General features: G+C 36.9%; 1 protein-coding gene across 1 annotated transcript; it reads right to left on the bottom strand.

The window, feature by feature from the left end:
* Positions 1-1,052: 1,052 nt before the first annotated feature.
* LOC106672203 lies at positions 1,053-23,222 on the bottom strand. The gene is made up of 7 exons (XM_014403425.2): positions 22,856-23,222; positions 22,637-22,781; positions 19,919-20,104; positions 19,574-19,851; positions 3,487-3,574; positions 3,199-3,366; positions 1,053-1,510 (listed from the first exon to the last, which is right to left on the bottom strand). The coding sequence occupies exons 4-7, from the start codon at positions 19,588-19,590 to the stop codon at positions 1,307-1,309; spliced, it is 477 nt and encodes a 158-aa protein (XP_014258911.1). The 5' UTR covers positions 19,591-19,851; positions 19,919-20,104; positions 22,637-22,781; positions 22,856-23,222; the 3' UTR covers positions 1,053-1,306.
* Between the last annotated feature and the right edge of the window lie 31 nt (positions 23,223-23,253).

The raw sequence follows: 23,253 nt of genomic DNA, 5'->3' as shown, positions 1-23,253 counted from the left end.
GTAGCCTATGATGCAATATTAGATTATTTTTCTAACCCAAATTATTATTATTTTTAAATGTAAATAGAAATAAAATTTAAATTCGTCTACTGTTAATTGTTTGACGACTGAGGGACACGCCTTCATCATGAATTTAGCTATGGCTTACATGTGACAGAAAAGCCAAAGTTTGTCAAGTTGAAATGCCAAAGTGACAAAGAATAAAAGAATCAGCGACTGGAAGGACCGGAAATGATGCTATTACGTGAAGTTCACAATTTCAAATCTTCGCTTTATTGGATAAACCTTTTTTTGTCTCAACATCACAAATCAACACCCAAAATAAGGAAGAATTGACAATTTAAATGGACGGATTATCCAGAATTTTCTGAAATATATCAACGAACGGGATTGCGTTTTAAAATCAAATTTAAATTAACATTTCTCCAGAGGTCTGCTTTTTTTTGTTTTTTTTTTAATTAGTAATCGCGGCGTGCCCGGCCACGACCAGCACAGCACGCACGTGCGCCGTTAAGAATGCGTGGATGATTCACTTCCTCATCGTTAATTCCACTGGACTAATCGACTCCTACGTAAACATTTCTTTAAATGAAGGCTTCACCAGGCCTAGAGTGAGTCGAGTTGAATCAAAACACATATTCGTGTTGTTTTAGGCATTTTTAAATTTTCTATGGCCATTGGTCTTTTATTGTTGCCAGGATGACAAAAATGGAGGCGGAGAAATTCAGCTTTCTCCTTTTTTTTTTTTTTGTCACCGTTTTCAAAAAGCTACCTGCGCGGGCTGTGAGTTCATATTTAACACCTAGTGATTTATAGCTAACAGTAGACTTAATCAGAAAAGTATATATTTGTAGGTATAAGTATACCTTCAACCACCAAGCTATAAGTTCATCACCCCAAAGTCCTCAGGAAGAAAACTTTTGTTATTAGTATTGCATTGATAAACCGGTGGTAAGATGGTCTGTGCAATACCTATAAGTTTTAATTTTAAAAAAGTCTTCGGTAGTTCTATACATTATCTTTAATTCTTAAAAATACACATATGAGTTATAGACAAAAATATAAGCTTTTGTACATATTTAATATATAAGCTTTAACTAATGGTAATAATAAAATCGTTGTGTAAAGACAATATAACTGTCAATAATTTAAATTCTCTTTTTCCAACAGTTGTACAGTCAAATATATATCCTCATTTTTTAATTAATACAATCAAAGAAAATAATCAATATAGAACACTTTGGTATATTTGTACTGTTAGTTTAAAATGAACTAGTCGCGATGGAGTGGTCGGGTCGTAGTCTCATCAGTAGTAAAGGTATGTGAGATAGACATCGAGGAAGCAGAGGAGGCCCAGGATAAAGGAGAAGACCGACGCGGACATCATCAGGTCCATGAACATCTTGGGAGGGCGGAAGTGAAGACTCCGCATGAACGTCCACCAGTCCGCCATGAGGACGGAACCTGCGGCGATCAGCAGGATACCGCAGATAAAGGAGAAAGCGTAAATCTGAAAACAAAAGAAAACACAACAGTTATAATATGAAATTATTTAAAAACAAAATTAAAAAAAAAAATCCAAGGAAGTTTTGATGCCGACTGACCCGAACTTACACTACTGCTCAGTATTTTCATCATATTTTTCATGATTTAGGAAGACTCTATTGTCTTTTCTTACCGGAATATCACAATTAAGCATCTTACTTTTAATGTGAAGCTCGAACGGGACAAAACGAAATCCATCCTCTCTTGGTCAGCTTATGGTCTTGGTCAGGTTATGTTATAACGGTCTTGGTTTTACTGAACGTCATTTCAGAGTTCTTATTTCCTAATTCAACATATTAGATCATTTTTGTATATATTGCACGAGTTAAACTTTGAAGTAAAACATTTCCCCATAACTATTATCAGGTAAGTTAGCGTAACAGAATGAAGAAAGATGATTATTGAAATCTTCTTCTGCCGTCAGTTTGTCTCTTCTTGTTCAGTCCATGTACAAATAAACAGAAAGCTGTCCGGTGTTTTTTTACTTCATTTACTTGTATCTGCACTGTACATGTACATACAACCAGCAGATTGGGGATAATTTTATGTTTGTGTCATTACAGGCGTTATAGAGAAAGCTATCCATTGGCAGCTGCTCTCGATTAATAAAATGATATTAATCATTTAATAGGTCTCTCATACAAATTCTTTCCAGTCGTTTACTTGATAATTGTCGGGAATGGAGTAATCGTATTTATGTGTTAGTTTGATTTTATAATTTACTATGAAAACGAACATCTCTGTGAAGTGTGCTATTGTGTACGTAAAAAGGGGAAAATAATTTTTGGATTGAAAGCTTTGTAATCTTTGAATATTGGAATATTTGGCCGATCCATAATCTTGGCACCTGTATATCCAAATAGGTTTGAGTATTTATGTCCATGTCGAAAGTTTTGATTTTAATGGTAATTTTGATTGTCGGTTGTGTAGGTAATAAAGCATTTTAAATCGTTTCTTGTAAGAGTAAGTAAAAATTGTGTACAACAGCTAAGCGAGTATTGACCCTTGCTGCACACCTGCAAGCACTTCTTCCATCCCAGAAGTCTCCGTAACCTGATTTACTGCGAAAAATCTCCTCTTAACGTATGAGTGAATAGTTAGATAATAGGCCTGGGATAAAAATTTGTATAATAATCCCTCATGCCATACTTTGTCGAAGGCCTGAGAAACATCTAGAAACACTCCAGTATATCCGTACAGTGTCCGCACTAGACATGAACTAATGAAATTTGTAACTGTGTGAAGTTCACGAGTAGTGGAATGATGGGTTCGAAAGCCAAAGTGATGGTCTGGTAAGATGTTGTTTGAAGAGAAGATTTGTTGGTACATACTCAAACCAATAGAGATAATTCTTTTGTAAATTAATTTTTCGAATAATTTAGAAGAAACGGTTAACAAACTAATAGGGCGATAAGATGATGGGGAACTTAAATTTTTATGGGCTTTGAAATCATTTTAATGTAAGAAAGTTTCCATTGGATGGGAGCTAAATGAACTTTTGATGGTTTATGCACAGTTTGTCGTCAGCTGTGCATAGACAGTTTGGCGTTATTATGACAAACGGACTTTTCCGTCATCGGCTTAGTGGACAAATCATGATTATTAAATCAATGCCATGCGGTTAAAGGTGTCATGTCGTTCTTCTTTACTTACCGTGGATTTGGGCGACGGCTCCCTCCGGAAGTGTCCATAGAGGAGGACGACGTTCGTGATCAGGGGCAGTGATAGGCCGATGCCGACCACTGCAGTCCTGTGCATGCTGATCTGCAATTTGTTGTCGAACGGCACGAAAATGAGAGAAAGGCATAGCGCCGAAAGCACCTGCAAAAAAAAAGAAACCAATTGTTTTCGCAACTTTTTTGAATTTATAATTCGCTCCGCGCCCGTGCAATTTGCATGGGACGCGTCAGAGTTATTCATGAGGTGGACGTTTTCACTCACCACCTCGAAGATCTTTATCAAGACGGGAGACGCCGATTTGAGGGAGTCCCGGAGGATCAGTTGTTCCGCCTGGTCAGGTAGCTGTTTTCTGGGGGAGAAAAATTTAAGATAAAAAAAATCATACTGAATTTGATTAGAGCTAGAATATCACAAAGTGTAGAAAAGTCAGTGTACATATAATATAGTCCATCTCATTTCTAAGCTACCAAACTAAACCTTTGTCGTAAACCATAAAACTTAGTTCAAGCTGAATGTTTATGAACAACCCAATGTTCCAAACGGATCGATTTCGTTTCTGGTAGTTTCAGGAATATTTCATAGATGATACGAAGCAGATTTAGATGTCTTCCATCGTTTCAACTTAAAAAATATATTTTGCATAGTATAAATTCACTTTCCACATCCTAAATGTATTTGTTAAATGTAAACAATGTTTGTAAATCCCAGGCCCTGAAGATGATCTCAATAAAGATCGAAACGTCGGCACGATAAAGAAAATGTTTTTCTGAAACCTATCACACCAGACCGCATCTCACGATTTCTAAATAAATAAAGATCGAAACGTTGGCACAAAAAAGAAAATGTTTTTCTGAAACCTATCACACCAGACCGCATCTCACGATTTCTGAATAATCAAGTTTCAACTTAAATTGAAAACAATGTTAACACTGAACAAGTCTGGGTTTTTGAACACAGATAAGTAAACCAAAGAGGTCGAAATAGTTTGAGATTAGTGACTATAAAAAGCAATCAAGAAAAAACTAACGGAGAAGGTAAAAAACACACCTTGTTTTGATGCTACCAGTAGTGGTTGTTGAAAATTAATAAAAAAAAGGGATGCTGTGGAAATTATGAAGAAAATAAGAGTTAAATCGAATAAACAAATTGGCAATACAAATTTTTGCAGATAGGCATGATATGTTAATCAACTGAGAAACACCGGCGGAGGTCAGGACATGGAGTAATGTACACAGGTGTTTCCGAGCGAATGTTTATCAACTGTTGCGAAACAACGTCCAACATTGTTCAGAAACATTGTTAACGCTCTGGGCTAGGCTTGAGAATAAAGATGCGACATAGAATATCGTCACGCTCGTTCGATTATTCAGTACACGGGTACGATGTGAAATTCCTTCTAACAAACTCCATCGTCTTTTTTTAAGCTATCAAAACGCACTGTAATACTTGTTACACAATTATATATAATACTTGTTATACCGTGATGAACTAGTACTATGTATAAGAATAAATATCTCTTATGGGCACTTGCTTGTGGGCCAACCCCCCTCTGGTGCCCCCTATGCAGAGAAAGGTTGCTAAAGGTACCCTATAGGGGGGGGGGCTAAGGGTACCCCCAGATTTAAAAGGGGTTCTCGGACCCAGTAGTGAATTTCAGGGTCCCCTGTTCCGGTTTTTAGAGGAATTGGGAATTTTTAAATTGTATATAGCCGTCAAAATATGTGTTTTGTATAAGTGAGTGTATTTATTAGTGTGAATGGGAAGGGGCTGATGGTGAAATAGCAACACCCCTCGAACTATGTGCGTGACTTACTTGGGTCGAAGACGGAATATTTATAAAAAAAGTACCCCTTCGACCCCAATGAACGTAGGTGTGAATGTATTTATTAGTGTGAATGCGTATGTTGAATGCGTGCAGTCATATTTCGCATGCGCTCAGAGCAGAAAATGACCTAGCTGTCGAATGCCCATGTAATTAAAAAAAATAAGTATATAAAAAATAATTATCTCTGTGGGCAGAAAATCATGCAGGTGTCTGCATTCGCTAAAGATCTCTGACTTAGTTGAAGATTCTATCCTTGCGGTTCCTCAGCATTATTTTAGGCTAAAAAGGCATCAGGTATGACATTTCCCAACTATCTGGAAAGTGGTTGAAATCAACTTGATAACACAAGGCAAACGATGCTGAGTCATATCAGCTTATCTCGTTATTCCCTGTCATTCCAAAATTACTTCTGAAAAGGTTAAAAACACTGACCAAAAAGAAAAAGCGTTATATCACACCATCAATTTGAATTCAGAACTAAACAATCAACTATCCACTAGGCCCACAGAATAATTGGATAATAGAAAGCCATTTAGAAGAGAAAAGCATATGGTCATCAATGTTTGTAGACTCCCTCAGGCGTTTGGGTGACGTGAGGGAACCCCTTTCAACCCAGTATGTAATAAAACAATTTTTATGTCAACTTTACCTCTCGGAAAATCGGGGATACCACCGTTTCTTTGAATCGTAGTGCGAGTCCTGTAGTCACAGAAGTATAGATACAGCAAAAGGCTGTGATAAAAATATTGCTAAGGCAAACTTGGCAATATCAGCTTTCATTCGGGGAATATTCAAGTCGCTACGAAGGCACCTAAGAACTCACCAAGCACGACTTGGGGAGTATTCAATCCAGTTCAGAGAATCCAAATATACAGATAGTGTAAAAAAGCACACATTAAAGTTCATCGAAGTGCACTGCACAAAAGCATTTTTCCCAGCTGTAACTTCCAGATTGAAACTGCCCTTCAAAACAATAGCACAGCTAATGCAATTACTAATAAGGTTTACCTCGCAAAAAGAAAGCCTATCTGCACGCTTCAACTTAACGGATGACCCTTTATGCACCTGTCCTGCACTCATTCAGGACTGGTATCATCTAATATTTGACTGCTCAAAGTATAAAGACGACCGAATAATGATGGAAAGGGTTGTCCTAGGCACCTTCTGGCGATTTTTGATTAACCATTAGCGCTGACGTTCTCTATATACTTCGAGGTGTTCATTGAAAAAAATGGAAATGTTTAAAGAAAGGAAAAAAGTTTTACAATATTATAACAGCGTACGCCCCCGAATGGCCAAATGATCAGGGGGTGCCTGAACGCTAGAATGCAATCTCTGGATACTGGGCGACCTCCAGTAGTAAAAAGCTCTCCTAAAGGGACCATACCCTGAGTGACCGAATAACTCTTTAATTTCTCATGGGAACTTCCATGAACAATTCCTTATCAATTCCCTCTAAGGGACTTAGTTCCTCTTTAGAGGTAAAGGGTCAAGTCCTAACTTTCAGAACAAAAATGTACGAAGCAGAAGAAAAATTTCTAGTCCTAACTCTTCCACAACTATATTCCCAGCTGAAACTCCATCCTGAGTTGAAGTAACCCAATTTAAGTTAATTAAAAGTAAGAGAGGAAATAAATTACTGAAGAATGTAATAAACTCAGCGGCACTTTCCTCAAAACGAAAAAGGAACATTTGATCCTTGCATTTATAAGGACTACCCTCAATCCTTACGGACGTTAAGCAGTAGGAAAACGATGTGAAACCTCACTTCTTCAACGCGAGCAATAAAATCATTGGCTATCCCACATTTGTGGAGATCAGGCGACGAGGGAATGATTGACATCATGGAAGGGCTCTACTATAATAGAGGAAAAAGACCTGCCCTGCCCAAAGATGGCCTTAGCCTATTTCGCAAATAGTCCAGAGGACAATAACGAATAGATTCTCCGGCTTATTAGAGGCCAAAATAAAAGCTTTACCACTTCTGAGTAAAGAATCTTAAATCGAAAAACAATTGAAGGGACAATGACTATCCACACTATCCTGACACCCTAACCATCCCTAACCATCACTGTCTCAGTAGATAGACATCGGGTTTGCATTTCATTACTATTTTCAAGCCTATTCTGGCCATTTACCTATCAGACTGTCTTCGTATCTTCTGTTACACCCTTCTGCTGTATAGATTTGAATTGAAAGATACTGGCGTACATGCCTTAATTTTGAGACAAACTTCTCCTGCCACTGTACCGCCTCAAGTCCTAGATCAATCGGTATACCTTGAGAACGTACCTTCCTTGTGGAATATTTTCACAGCCAATTCGACGAATGATCAAGTCCTTCGGTTTTTTAAAAACTTAAGGACATTAGACTACCTTGGACACAAATTGGTACTATCAAACAATAAATTGACAATGCAGCTAATGTAAAATTAATAAGAGATGTAATAGGTAATCGATTAGTTTTTTGTTAAAAAAATCTTCAGAGGTGAATTTATTAAGGATATTTGTCTACTGGGCATCTAGAAAGCGTGTGCATCAGGTGTAAATTGATAATTTCACAGAAGAAAGGTAATGTCTCCTTGGGGTCGTATTCGTCGTAACTTTTATACAAGGTTGTTGCTTTTTGTTTTTGTTTTTTATTAATGAGCGTTCATGGACGACAGTCCGTTTAAGTTTGTTTCCATTGGGTAAGAGTTGTGCGACTGCATTGGATTTGGGGTTTCCAAACGTCGTAACAAAAGGAATTAGCCGTGCCTTTCAACCATGGCGTTTCACAACGGAATATTTGCCCATTTAGGATGAATAACATTGAATACAGCTCAACTGAAAATAGAAGTTTAAATCGAACATCGGTCCGCTCATTCTCGTTTTGTGCTGTTAGAAAGCAGGAGTTTTTAACAATTCATCCCTCTTGTTGCTCATCTCCCATCTCAGGTGTAATTCGATGCATTTAACTTGACCTACATGTCGACAAGTTAAAAAAAGGAAAGCTAACTATAATCTATCTTTCTGTTAGAAATTTAGATCTTATTCGACGTCTTCGTCTAATTAAATCTTCACGTTTTGTCGTTTTCTCTCATTTAGTTGTTTCACGGGACAGGGCTCGCTCATTACACGGCATAAGTAAAACTTTTTTGTTTTCACTACCACATATTCCCTGTTTTATAAGTAAAATTTAAATATTATTATACCAAATAAAAATGCAATAAATTTTTAGGAAATTAATTTTTTGAACAAGTGAAAGTAGTTAAGTTTTCCATTATGGCATGAAGTCCATAGTAGTTTTCTTTGAGAATTAGAATTCACTTTAGTAGATTGGTCGTGAATTAATAGATTAGAATGAACCAATAGTTTTGGGTGGACTGTTGTCCTAACCTGAGCATAGATCAAAAATAAAATGATAAAATACATTATGAGACTAGGCAGACGAGTGCTTCAGCAGCACCAGTAGGACCAGAACTCCTTTGTAAAATTTCAAACTGCCATAAAAGTTCGATGGTTCTTTGTTCACATACCTCGTGAAACAACATAGAAGGACAGACCTGCTGCCTCAAGTCGAACAAAATTCGAGATCATTGGAAATCAGTTTGAAGGGGATACAGTAATTGTTAGAAAGAAGTGCTGTATCTTCGGTGTATGTGGAAGTTGATGTCGGTATACAATAGGAAATCATCTGAGCTGCGTGGAACGCCAAATAAAATAGTACGAACCGTGGAGGAAGAGATGCCTTGGATGACTTGGAAATATCAATACACAGGACAGAAGGATAAGGAAGAGGATGGTAGACAAGCCACACAGGGTTCCTCAGCAGTACCAATAGACCAGAACCATTTTGTTAATATTTTAAAACTGTCATACAAATTTGATCATGTTAAAAACTAAACCCTGGTACAACAACGTATCAGCAAAGAGACAGGCGAAAGATTTCGTTTAACAAAAGTCTCGCTAACAACAACTGCTGGCTCAAAGCCGAACAAAACTAAGGATCTTTGCAGGCCTGTTTGAAGGGTTGGAGTGTGGTATCTATGCTTGTGGAAGTTAATGCAAAGATGAAGTGATATATCAGCTGCGGAGGAAGTATGCTTCCCTGGGGTACACTGGATAAAATAGTATTAACAATTAAGAAAGATTGGATGACTTGGAATAACACCGTTCACTGGACTGAAGGGTATCGAAGAGGTTGATACACTAGCCAGAGAGGCTTCCTCACAGTAGGGCCAAAACCCTTCTGTAAAATTTGTCATATAAAATCGTGTTAAAAACTGATGGAACAACAATGGACAGAGACAGGCAAAAGACTTCGTTAAAAAAAAGCCTCGCTTCAACTTACTACAGACCTGCTGCATCAAGACTTAACACAGCTCAGGGGTGTTGAAGGTTGGAGTGTATTCGGCTCATTTAAAAGTTAATGTCGTGATGCAGCGGAGGGAGATCAGCTGCGGAGCAAGTATGCTTCCATGCGGAACGATAGATAAAATAAAATGAATAGAGGAGGAAGGGGTGTCTTAGATGGTCTCGAAACTATCCGTTTCTGATATTAAAGGAAGCAGTATGCCCTTGAACTTCTACATTCTGTCATGCCCAGCAAATTTCTGGGACAGTATTGTTTAACGCTTAAGGTAAAAGAAGACGGCATGGTGTCAAGATTATCACAACCGATGAGCTCGGTGAATGTGGATGGGCTTGTATACTTTGATTTAACATATAAGACATTTTCTCTAATAACATGATGGATGAAACAAATAGATTCGTGTCGATTAGAACGACGAAGGATTGGTCGGGTTAGTATAGGGCATCAGGAACAGTTCCATTCAATGATTTTTGCCGATCACTTTAAAGTGAGATGTTTAAAAAATTATTTCGATGTATTAATGTAATTGTCATTATTCAAAGCAAACAATTATCAAAAAACAAATGTCTCAATGAAAATTGGTTTAATCAGTGAAGCTGGTCCTGCTGAAAAAGGGCAGTTGGTGGTAGAGCAAGAAGATTGTCTTTTATTTTCAAGTTCTTAACTGGTTAGGATTTTCTATTGGCACACCAAGGTCGAAATGTAGGAAAAATCTCCTTGATTTGTAGTATCTTTCGCGATTGATTTTTCCCGATGTGAAGTAATGACACACGGACGAGGTTTCTTCGTGTTTCAAATTTCGCTTTTACAATGTTCAAACCATGCGGACAGAATCACAAAAAATGAATGAACGTGCTTAACCTTTTTTGAGAAAAACGACGCCGTATTTTGTATTTTGGGTGTCAACGATAATTTAAAAAAGCAAGGGGAAACGACCTCATGCGCAAACACAATTTACATATGGACAGTTTTCGATTTTGTTCGTGCATAGGTCGTATCAACCATCACAGTTTACATTCTACACGAATTAAACTTGTCCTCCCTAGCTCATAACATTTATACAATTTAGAAATGAAGTTTATGTAAGAAGAAACCGCATAAAAATAAATAAAATATAAATACTGAATAATTTAAGGTGTACGTAATTTTGCGACAGTTAGAGATTTCTCTAAAGAGGACTTCACTTAATATAGGGGATATGGAGTCCAATATTAATAGATCCTACCACCAAACCACTGTTAGTACCCAAACAATACACGCTCATTTTTTATATGAATACATAAATATATTTTTATACAAAAAACCTCTATAAAAAATCTCAAGTCTGGCCATGGTTCCATTAATTCGCAACTGCTTTACCAATTGTCAAATAAATGTGCACTGTTGTAAAAATGATGTAAGTATTGAGCTAGTGTAATAATCAAATTTAAGAAAAGGAGTTAAAAACACTACCTTTTGGAGAAAAATGTAAATACCTGGAAATGAAGCAATATATCAAGATTGGCAGAAGAAATGTGCGAAAGAAATTCCTTACATTTAAGAAAAGATTGCTTAAGGTGTTTGATACCCCCTATCAAGGAAACTGAAAACGTGCGATTCCCGGCTGACATGTAGAGCTTCGGGAGCTTGACTTCTCTTCAGGAAGTCGATAGATTCATCCGAAAAAGGTACAAATACATCACCCAGTGTCCTCTGTATTGTATCTGTCGAGGAAGTGTACCACAATAAATCAGACTCTGACATTACTTCCAAAATAGTGATTCGACCATCCATCTGGTTATTGTGAACATAGATAAGGACTGACAGCATTAACCCGCAAGATCTTCCTATTGCAGTTTTAAAAAAGAACAATAATGAATAGCAAGGAAAGAAACTACACGGATGTCCTACATCCATCTTTACGATCCAGAAATAGATATAAAACCAACTTTTTAACATACTGACTTCTACAATTAAAAACCGAACTGGACAAACTAAGAGCAGGGCGATAAACACAATTAACTTTACGATTGAAGACAAATCACTTTGTACATTCACAGACGCATCGTATCCTATAATATTTCCCTTCCACTTCGTAATGACGACGGGCTAAGTCAGACGAAGAAAAGGCTCTTCGCTCAACACCTTTTCAAATTTTCCGCCCTCATCCTTACATAATAGATCCGGAACATACAGAAGCCATAGAAAAATAATCGAACCACTACCTCTTTCCCTTCCGCCAAAACCTTTTCATCCTTCTGAGGTCCAGCATATTATCAAAACCCTTCTCAAAAAGAAAGCTCCTGGATACGACCTTATAACAGCTCAAATCCTAAGATTCCTCCCAATGAAGCAATAATCTCCTAACGTAAATTTATAATGCTGTCCTCCTGTATTCCACGTACACCTCTGATCAGCTCATACATCCCGACACATACATCCATACTTTCGCAGATGATACCTGCGAACCTGAGCCCCTGCGAAAAGAACCCGTCCTCTCACATTGCTACTTACAGGCTTACCATATCCACCTAGAACCTTGACTGAAAAAATGGCGGATAAAAATAAACGCTGATAAAAGTCAACACATATTTTACTCTCCGTCGTGGAATAATGCCACCACTATACCTACAGCATATATCCCTACCGATAGTTAATCAAGCTGCCACAAGAGCTGAGTCTGGAAAGTCCGGTTTCGATACCGATATACGTCGTGCTTTAGCTAGACCTGACATATCCATCCATAAACTAAGCCACCCTGAATTCAAGTGTGTTTTTTAGAAATACACAGGGAAAACCATTCCCCACGAAAGTACCCTCAGGAAATCTCACCTGGATCTTGTACACAGTGAAACAGTCCATAAAATCAGAGACTTCATCCAAAATGGACCGACCTGGGTCTCGATGGATGAGACGATGGGTTAAATTTAAATTTAACATTTTTTTAATGCGTTTTTCTTTTTTAATATTAGCAATGTGATGTTCCTCTTGCCACTGTTTCTCTTTTCAATACAATTATGTGCTTTAATTTGAGGTTTTTTCTCATGGTAGTTTTCGCATATTTTCAGTTTTAAATTGCATTTTTTACCAAAAATATTTACATATTGTGCATATTTGTCGGTTTTTATTGCATATCAATCTCAGCCCCTAGTACTAACATAATAGGCCATAACAAACTAGATTTCCTTCTACTTAAAAAAGCCAAGAAGAGAAAAAGGCAGATCATCGATTTTGATATCCCAAAAGGTAATAATCTCAATTCTGCATCAGGAATTATTTCTTGCTATGGGCTCGTGCCAAGATCAACAGTGACAGGCTCTGAATTGTTCATTCCATTAAAGGCGCTCATCAAGCACTGGAAACTGCTAGAATCGTAAGAAAGTTTTTAAATATCGCCTAGATAGGTTGATGAGAAGTCAATTTAAACGGATATTAAGTCCCCAGATTGCTAGTTTGGTCGTTTCCGAGCATCCTGGGCAGTCTATCATCGCTGGTTTGGGCTCATATTCGTCATTTATCCATCTGCAATGGTGATTTGTTTACTCTTTCATTCTTAACGAATAAAATATCACTTTCTTCACGTCACAAAAATACCTCCGTACAAATTCCATTAAGGTTGTTTATTTATTTAAATGTTATCGGGATCCCTATGATTCACGTCATAATTTCTTGGAACAATCGAAGAATGATTCACGCGATAGGAGCCCCTCGGCGGTCGGTCCACGACCGTGACTTTCAACATAAACGCACTCGTTCACCGTCCGTGGCCTTGCTAGAGTCATAGCAATTTGAGAAGAGGAAATTCCTATATACGTTATTTCTTAACCCAAAAAGAACTGGCCTAATTTTCTCGTTGACACCGCAATTATCTCGGAAACATAGATGACGAGATATTTCGTGTCTCGCCAACAATCTTTTGAATGAAAATTTGACTGAAAGTGTGTGAAAGAGAAGAACAATGTTAAACTATGAGGTTCCCCTAGAGGCCTGATGAATGGCCATTTTGGGCGTTGGTGCCTCACCCTGCTTATATCCCTAGCCCAGTACTGAAGGCAATCGTGTAAACCTTTTTTTTATGAAAAAGTAGACGTTAAACATTTGTTTATTAGTATGTATTACTTTTCATAGGATCAGGTTTTTGAGATCCAACGAACCTCTTCGTTGCGTGCATCGTGCTTGATCAGGTTTTGTACCCCTCCACAGAATGAATGCAACTAAAAAGTAGCATAGTAAACACTCCCCCCCCCCAAAAAAAAAAAGTTTCACTTGTGTGATAAAAACTGTTCAAATGTTAGAAAATAAAAAGATATTTGTTGTCATCTTTTAAAAACCATTTAATTTTACCACGTTGGGTCATAAATCCGTCAGACAAGAGTGCAATGCTTGTTATCAATGTCGTTGAATCAGCCCATTAAAACCGAGAATATCAACGGTGCCCAGCAACTTCTCAGACGGGGCCGTGGCCTTTTTTCCTTTCCTGTTTTGTCTTTTTCAAAACAAACCGTTCCAGCGCTTTATTTACGTTGATGTGAAACTGCTTAGAATCGTTTTAAAACAAAAGATTCGTCACGGACGTTCTGAAACTTTGTTTTCCAGTTGGTTTAAAAACGTGAACCTTTGTGCATATTCAGTATGATTTTTTGAGCATGTGCACAAATACTTTATTTTTGCATGTTTTTTTTTTAAATTTCTGTTGGTTGATTTTTGTCGATTTACGTTTGTTTTTATGTGGTATTGTTTTAATCTTCCAATTTAAATTCTTTAGTTTTAGTCTTTAAAATTAAAGATTAAAACTAAGACAATACCACATAAAAACAAACATAAATCGACAAAAACCGACCAATAGAAATAGAAAAAAAAAAAATAATAAAGTGTTTGTGCACATACTCAAAAAATCTTACTAAATAGGCACAATGGTTAACGTTTTTATTTTTAGCGTACCTGTGCTTAGTAATTAAGATGCGAAAAGCTTCTCAGGCTGTCCCGTTATTTTTTTTCAAACTCGCTTTTGCTCATTCTGTCCTTTTTAGATTTCAAGACTTTTCATTTTTGCCTTGTTTAGACAATATTTGAAAATTTTATTAAATCATCACAGGAGGTTTTTCCTAAGGACTTTATTTAGACAAAAATTACTACAATGTCACAACTTGCGTAAAAGTTTAATTCCATTTGGGTCATATGAGATTTACACATAGAAACAAAAATCAAATTGAAAATTGAATAAAATAATATTAAAAAAAATAAAATAAATGTCTGGTACATTTATGCTGATCAGAACATTGCATAAGTCCAGTAAGACGACTAATTAACCGTCATCGCAAATTTCGTCAAAATTGAAAGCGCGATTTTTGGAAATTTGTTTTCTTGAAGACAGGATCAAAAAGCGCGACCGAGGGCGTCGTGATAAACGGTGCGTATCGGTTTTGTCGTTGAACGCCAACGATAATTTTTGATTTAGTTCTTTACCTCTTGAAAGGTTCACTTTAATTGTTTCTACTCTTCCTTATTTATAAACACAAATTAATTTTTGCAGGAGTTCAAATTCTGGATATCCAAGTCCACTTGGTGGTGTTTGTCTTGTCGCAAACCGTACATTTCGCCGTATTTTATAACCCATGGGTTACCACTAAAACAAGATTTATTTGAACTGAATCGAGTTAAAATTTCTCATCATCCGTTTTGCCTCTTCTTCCTCTAAGAAAGGCCTTGTTCCATTTGCATCGTCTATCCTATTTCCTCCATTCAGCAGAACAGCCGAGGAATCAGAAAAAGCACTGATTAATCAGAGACCTTTTTTTCCCCAGAGACAAAGGATTTATTTAAGTTCCAGTCGGCTCGGTACGGAAGTCTGCCCAGACTTTTTGAGGATGCCACGAGGGCATGGTCGAACACGATTTACCACTTTTCAGGAATTTAACGGGGTTGGAAGTTTTTCCCAGTGGCATTGTTCCCTTTCTTCAATGCCGTTTGTACCGCTTTTCTTTCTTTTTATACTGTTTTTAATAAGTGTGAGATTCAAGAAAAGTCAGATGCATACAATTACTATGACTCTTCAACAACTTGAGTCACGGATTTTTTAAAAAGTAAAAAAAAATCCTACTTCCTCTCTCTTGCCTCTTCTCAAAACTGGCACGGTCGTTTTCTTTTTGACCGCATTGGGCATGGAATAATCACAGGGTCGGCAACAGGTAAGGATCGTGCGTTTGTATAAAATCGCTCTTCATCATGGGACGCCCTTGCGGCTTGTGGAGGGCACATTACTTCCATCTTTTCTGGAACTAACCGAAATTATGTATATCTGCATTATCTCAAAGTACGACAGTTGGGACTTAATAAGTAAATAAAGTTATCTTTTCTTCTCCTTTTTCAAAAGGGGTTCGATACGTTCTGACATAATGAACTTATTATTCCAGCTTAAAAGCTGAGACCCCCATTAGATCGTCATACCTGTGAGAGGTAAAGTACAATGCGGACACAAATTATAAAACCTGGAGTTCCACTAGACAGCCTTTTCTACATCTAGTTTACATGACTAAGCAGAAAAAGACGATAACCTCGTTAAACTTGGTCATTTTATTCAATTCATTAAATTCACTAATTTCGTGGTCCGCTTGTCCAATTAATATATTACCAGTTATCTCAACTAAAAACCTTAATTACTTGTTCATTTTGTTTATGACCTGGCAATAACGCCTACGTTTCAAGGAGCGAAGATATACAAGGTAAATTATCGCAAAATTGAAGAATCGTTGGATAATCGGAAGATTAAGGTCTTAATAAAGCACTCGTCTAAGTCAAGCCTAGTGAACTCAGCAAAAAAAAAAAAAAAATCATTTCCTTTTCCCAGTAATAAGGTCGCTTGTACATATCATGGCCTCATCAAGTACGAAAAACCCACCTGGGATATAGCCTCAGTTGTGCATAAAACAAGATTACATACTAATAGCATTTCTTGTTAGACTTGTTATACCTCTGGACACTAATCTATTGTTGAATTAAAAACTTTGGAAGTATGGATCTTTTCACCTGATGTGTATATATGTGTGTTCACCTTTGCGATATAGACTAAAGAAAACGACGGACTATGCACAATCGCATAACAAGACTAATAATTCTGCATGAGAGAACTACTCCATCTACTGACTTGAACATCTCCGTGAAAAACGTCATCTCCAACAATCCGACAGCTCATACCTCAAACTTGACAACGGTCATGCTAAAAGTAAGTAGTGACAGTGATAAAATTCCTCAAATTTAGTGCATGGAACATCACTGAACGTTCTTCATGCCTCGTGTCAAATATGTAAGTTAAAATAGTCTCAGATGTGTGGAAACTATGACGGTTACTCACTAAAACGTTCTATTCTACGAGTACTGTTAACCTAATAAAAAAACCGGTGTATTGATGTTTCGAACTTATGACTTTTCTCTCCTCACGGTGTTTGTCTTCAGCGATACATAGCTAAAAATGCAGGTTAAACAGAAACTCCTTGATAAATGAGAAGTAGTACCATTCACTTGAGAATAGCCATCATGAAGTTCATTATTCTGGTCTTTATCACCAACAACTAGGCTCAATTATTTGCTATGAGAGGCATTGACAACCCGCTACTATCAAGAGACCAGAAGAGGTATATAAACATAGACTGATTTTCACAATGAGCAACGCCAACAATGCTATGTAGTTGCAGTGCTTCGAAAATTTAGTTGATGGACCACAACTGACTGTCCCACGACAAAGATGATTAGATAAAAATACAAAAAAATATAATTATCTCCAAAGGAAAATGTAAAACAGGGTAGCGTTCCCTGAAAGGCATTTCTGCCGAGAGTGGACGCTTTTTGTGCCGATCTTGCTGAATCGAAGACACGCCTAACTGGACCTCCGGAGGACAAAAGGGCCAGACGACAAAAGGGGCGTTCAACGACAAAACCGATACGCAACGTTTATCGGGACGCCCTCGGTCGCGCTTTTTGACCTGTCTTCGAGAAAACAAATTTCCAAAACTCGCGCTTGTAATTTTGACGAAATTTGAGATGACTTGTGTTATAGAGTTTGACAAATGACCAATGAAACGATGTTGGTAAAAAAAAGTTAGATAATTCTCATCTTATTAAGTTTCTCCTTAGGTTTACTCGGTTTTCCTGCCTATTTTTAGCGCATTTGCTAAATAAAGTTAAGCAACCTGCATAATATAAATAGTTCGGTTAATTAATCGTCATACTAGACTTATGAATGCTGGTCAGCATAAATGTACCAACGTTTAGTTTTTTTAAATATTATTTTATTCAATTTTCAATTTGACTTTTGTTTCTATGGGTAAAAGTTCAGAATGGAATTAAACTTATACGCAAGTTGGGACATTGTAGCAATTTTTGTCTAAATAAAATAGCGTCTACACAAGGCAATGAAAAGTCTTGACATCTAAAAAGGACAGAATGAGCAAAAGCGAATTAGAAAAAAATAATAATAACGGGACGGCCTGAGAAGCTTTTCGCATCTTATTCGCTAAGCACAAGTACGCTAAAAAGCCAAAACTAGTCCGCCGCTTTTTTCCGAGACTGTGCTACCATCGTGTGTTATGGGGTACAAAGGCAACCCGTCAAATTTAACAAAGTGGGCCAAAGTGTGACAAAATTTCAGGGGTGGACTGTGAAGATTTCAAAATCGTCGGGTCTGAAGTCAGCTTAAGACAGCTTAACCATTTACATTAGAAAGTTTCTCCGTTATAGATATCACCGCTGTAGAAATTAAATTCAGAGGATAGGTTTGACAACGAGTTGGACGAGCACGTAAGAGGAAACTGAAGTCTTGACGTAGGGCTATCACAGAAGATTGAAAAAAAATTTACACAATTTCAAATAATGAAGTGACTGGTGCCTTAAAAGTAGAAAAAAAAATCAAGCGAAACAGTTTACTATTTTGAGATTTTATCGTTGATCGATACTGATCACATGAATTGGGATTGATATGGACCAATTCAAGCCTACGAGTCACACATTGTCGAATATCATAATTTCTTGTTTGAAATTCAGAGGGTGTTTAAAAAAATTTTAAACATCGCGCAAAGAATTTGGAAATTGTGATGCTATCAAATCAAATTTGGTCTGCCTCCAGCTATCAATATTAACGGCGTACAAAACAAAAAGACAACGCGATTACCTTCAGATCTAAACAACTTTTTGAGTAAGCCTGTCGAAATTTGTCGAACATCGTAGTTAGACAAATGTTTAATTATTAAATAATAAAAATATTTATTTATAGTGGTTGGGTTCGCGTTGAAACCATCTTCGGATACTGTCTCACAGTGACATCGCATTCTGTCCTTAGGGAAAATTTAATAAAATTGCAGATTGTTATGTTTTAATAAGTGGCCTGCTATTATAGCACAGTTTTGTTATTCAGGGTATTTTTTAACTTTAACTTTTTTCAAAGATGAACAAATCGATCAAGGAAAAACTTAAACTTAAACGGATTTAAAACGGAACTTAAAAGGATTTAAATGGAGTACGTTTTCGGAAAATTGCTGGTCTCTAGGTTTGGAAATAGTAGTTTAGAAACACCGTAGTAAATTTTTCAACTTTGAAAAAAAAAATTTTTTTTCAGTTTTCGCTACTAAAAACGCTTATTTCACTAACGTTTAAAAGTTTATTATTAATCACATCTTAAAGGAAATTTAACGTACTTTTCAATGGTTTCAACGTATTTGTCCAAAACCTTTTAGTTTTGGAGTTATCATTGTTTGTTTGAAACAAGGTCGTGAAATCTTAAAAAATCAGAAAAAGTGAAATAACTCCGAAACTGTTGAGATTCGGACCATAGTTAATTAGGACTTTAGGTCCCGTTTTGAATGTAGAATATACTGGCAAAGTTTGTAATACGAGTAGCTGAACAGCCTGTATGTACATTTTATCAAATATTTTGTACTTAGTTTGTTTATATTCTGTGTGGTGAATTCCATTGGAAAGTATAAATCGCGAGAGACAATTTTTAAAAGACGGGCTTTGCCAGTTTGTTGTCACCGTCTTAAGACCCGGAGGCCTTCTTGGCTGGCAGAAAGCATTTTACAAAAAANAAAAAAAAAAAAAAAAAAAAAAAAAAAAAAAAAAAAAAAAAGACTGTCAGAAAATTTCAAATGCGAAATTACAGATCGGATTAAACGGATCGTAAATATAAATTACAAGACTTACATGTTGTCCGTGCTCATCGTTAGTCCGTACGAGAATCCGTTTGCGTACAAGTGCGAGGCTGGCGGCCGACTGTCGGGTATCGGGGCTTGGCGGAGGGGTGCGACAAAGCATAGCCATTCGGTCCCACTCTTCGGACGCCTTCTCCCGTCCTCTCGAGCTCTCTCCTCAATTAAAGACAATTTCTCGGCCAATTGACACACCGGAATTAGTGCGGTCAATTCAGCTCGTTCCCTACACCCACAAGGAAGCCGTGGTTTGTACACGACGAAGGTCGCCTCCTGCAACCAGATAAATGAGTCCTTTTTATGCTAAAAATTTTTTTATGATAGAGAGAATGATGTTCACCAATTGTTCCGCAGTCACACGGAAAGAACACCCGTAGCTTTTTTTTGCAGTGGACTATTTGAGTCGTCTATTGCATTGTCCCAGACATAATTCCAAGCAAATTTCAATTTAGTGTCAATATTACTCCCAATTATGAGTATTCGCTATTTCCTTGGGTTTGACACCAAACTTCCAAATTTAAGTTTCCTGCAGAAATTTTGAACTTGCAGCATCTACTTATGCTACAACTTATACTATACGACCTAGATAGTAAATCAGCCTATGACAGCCAAAAAACAAAGATCATGTAGAGTAAACTTAACTGGATGAAAGCGGCAGTTTACCTAGGTCAATATGTTGTCTTCAATCAAATATATAATACAAAGTTATGTAAAGTTCTGACTTTTATTCAGTGGTGGATTTTTTGTTTAGTCTCCGGTTTTGAATTGCGACTTCTTTTAGAAGTCTGCAGGGTGGTGAACCTGTAGTTTGGTCCTTTCCGATGATTTTGGTCTTATACGTTCGTACTGAAATGTGACGACGAGTGGGTGCCGGTGTTGCCTTTGCAGGTCAACGTATTTGATGGAAATTTGAGTTTTAAGGTTTGTTCCAGTCGGTTCTATTCCTTCTTAATTCAACTTGTCCATTTTGGCATTGTTAAAAGTAATTTTAAGCTTGTTTGTATGGAGGATTCGTGGTGGTTTTGTATGGATTGAGTGCCACGTAAAATTTTTCGTCATTGTCCCTAAATGATCTTATTCTTCTATCTGTCTATTATTCTTCTTTCTCAGGATTCCAATGTTATTGAATGTTGTTTTGTACAATAGTTTCTCGTTCACATTTCGACTCGAAGGTATTTAAGTTGTGCAGTTTTTATACCTAAATTGTATCCCCTTTACCAATTTTGTGAATTTGGTCCAATCAATGCCTATTTTCGACGTCGTTCTGTTATTACGTCTTTGTCGCGTATTATGGTTTTTCATTGATTATGGTTCGTTTGTATTGTGTGATTACAGAACAAAACTTTTGCAATAGTCATTATTTTTGGCTCACGTGAACAACATATCTAAAATGAAGTTTGCCACATTTTTCCCAATTAAATCTTTAGTCTGCTTAGACTATTTTAAGCGATAAATTCAAATGGTAGACAATGGACGGTGTTGTTTAAATCAAGTTTTTAATCCGTGGTGTGAGTCATCGTCCTTCTAAGTTCTTTTTGTCGTTTTCACAGTTTTTGATATGATTAATTTTGTAAGGATATTGAAAAAGTTGATCGGCCGTCCAGTGCTGCCTATTCTCGCCCATTATTTTGGGCAGTGATGTAAGCAGAGTGGGACACCAAGACAGATCTTCCTCTGAAGATAGTGAAAAGTCGAATTGAGTTACAGACCAAAATAAGGATTTTCCACGTAGTCTCCGCCTCAAAGATGCATCCTAATCCATGACTTCTGGAATGCCTCAATGCTCAAGCAACTCCCTTTTTTTGCTGTTATATTAATGACTTTCCTAAATGCCTTTATGCCAATGATTCCTAAATTCACCTTTTCTTCCAAACTCCTGGCTTACAAACTGCAATTGTAAAAACTCAGGACTTAAACTCAATTGGTTCATAAATTCAACCTGGGGTGCTGAAAATGGACTTAACTGGAATGTAGAAAAGTCCTAGGCTATTGTGTTTGCATCCAGTTCCCTCCTCCATTTCTTACCTACTATCCTTCCATTTAGAATTAACATCCTATTTCCTTTTATCTCACTGTCAACAACCTTTGGATTGTCCTTAATCACATATTATCCTAGAATATTTTCTGATGCAGCTTTTCACCCTCCATCAGTCCCATCGTACCAGCCACTTTTTCCCCTTTAGTTTTAGTTAACTCCTAGTTTCCACTCTCTTCATTGTGAACTCACTGGGGAGCTTGAAGATAAGCTTAACGTCGAACGAAATATTCTGTAAATTTATCTTCGGCTCAGCAAAGGGTCCGATTGATCTGTACGACTGACTCGAAGTGTTTGTACCCTTCGTACCACAAGCAATACTTCCTTGGCTCCTTCCTCTATCAGATATCTTCCCATATATGAGCTCAACTTCAGATCCTCTGTACACTCCCACCCGTCTGACCTTTATCTCCCTAAACATACAACTATTGTGATGTCATACCTTTCTCATCTGTACCTACAATCTGTAGATTTCCTTTCCTTACTCTATCTGACGAGCCCTATCCCTCTCTTTGATTACCCCTTGTCTTTACAACTTAGCTTTATCTAGCACTGAAGATTTGTTTTAACTAGGGTATTCGAACCGTCGGGGTGCTGGTGCTTTAAAATAAAAAAAAACCATTATGTCAGTTTCGAATGCAGGGCCGCTGGATTCGAACCTGGGACCATTACCTTACAGTGATGAGCACAGTGAGAAGCCTAAAACTTGTGACCACCCCCTTGTTAGTTTAATTTCCAGAGTAGAGTATTTTTATTTTGTATATATATTTTTTTGTAGAATTCTTGCTTTCTAGATCTTGGCTTGAATCTTTGAAAATACTTTGTATTCATAATGAATTCAAAGGTCTTCCAAGTTTTATTTTTCATTTAATTACTAGGCAGTAGGCAGACCAAAATGATCAAATATGACCAAACTACAGGTTCATCATCCATCAACAGTAAATTTCACAAATAATCTTTCTCAACATAATTTTCAAAAATTTTCTTTAGGGAATTTATTTTTTGGACAAAAATGTGACTTACGAATTTCTTTCCAATTTTTGAAACCATTTTTTCTCAAAAGCACTCTTCTGAAAATTATAACATCCATATTCCATTTCAAACTTTTATCAACAACGCCATTGTGTTGTTCTATGTTCAATTGCTCTTGTTATTGTCTAAACAACTACTGAAATAAGTACATACTATTAGTTACAAATAAAATTAAGTTTCAACATATTTGAAAATGATGTTTCTACTTACTTCTCTCAAAGTTATTATGCAACCTTGGACATGTTCAAGAGGATATTGCCTTTTTTTCCTCTCTTAACAATCTCATTGCTCTTCAAGTCTAAGAATTGTATCTTTATTGTCAATTAAGCCTGTCATTTCTTTAAATGGATTAGTCCTGCTTCTTAAATAAGGTCACATAGATAGGTTTATTAAGGAAGTTCTAGTTGGCATAGTACAATTAACACTGGTGGCCTCTTTGCTTCAAAGGAATCTTCAGAAATCGACTCGAATTCAGTTAGATTGAGCCTTCGATTATTTAATATACGGCAATTAATTCAGCAACTAGGCTCAAACTGGCCACCGTTTCTAATTATACCTCGGCTGAGTTCAAGCGGTCTCCTTAATTGAATGTATGAATCATGCACAAC

This window comes from Cimex lectularius, unplaced genomic scaffold (assembly GCF_000648675.2).
Source record: "Cimex lectularius strain Harlan isolate CLEC.00 unplaced genomic scaffold, Clec_2.1 scaffold17, whole genome shotgun sequence".
Taxonomy (NCBI): Eukaryota; Metazoa; Arthropoda; class Insecta; order Hemiptera; family Cimicidae; genus Cimex; species Cimex lectularius.
The sequence above is the reverse complement of the archived record's forward strand: the minus strand, read 5'-3'. Positions and strand labels throughout refer to the sequence as shown.

What these genes read in the sequence shown, in the direction of transcription:
- LOC106672203 (XM_014403425.2), bottom strand. An exon ending in TGATAAAGATCTTCGAGGTG is followed by an intron (nt 3,367 to 3,486) that starts GTGAGTGAAAAC and finishes TTTTTTTTGCAG; the next exon opens with GTGCTTTCGGCGCTATGCCT. An exon ending in AGCCGTCGCCCAAATCCACG is followed by an intron (nt 1,511 to 3,198) that starts GTAAGTAAAGAA and finishes TTTTGTTTTCAG; the next exon opens with ATTTACGCTTTCTCCTTTAT.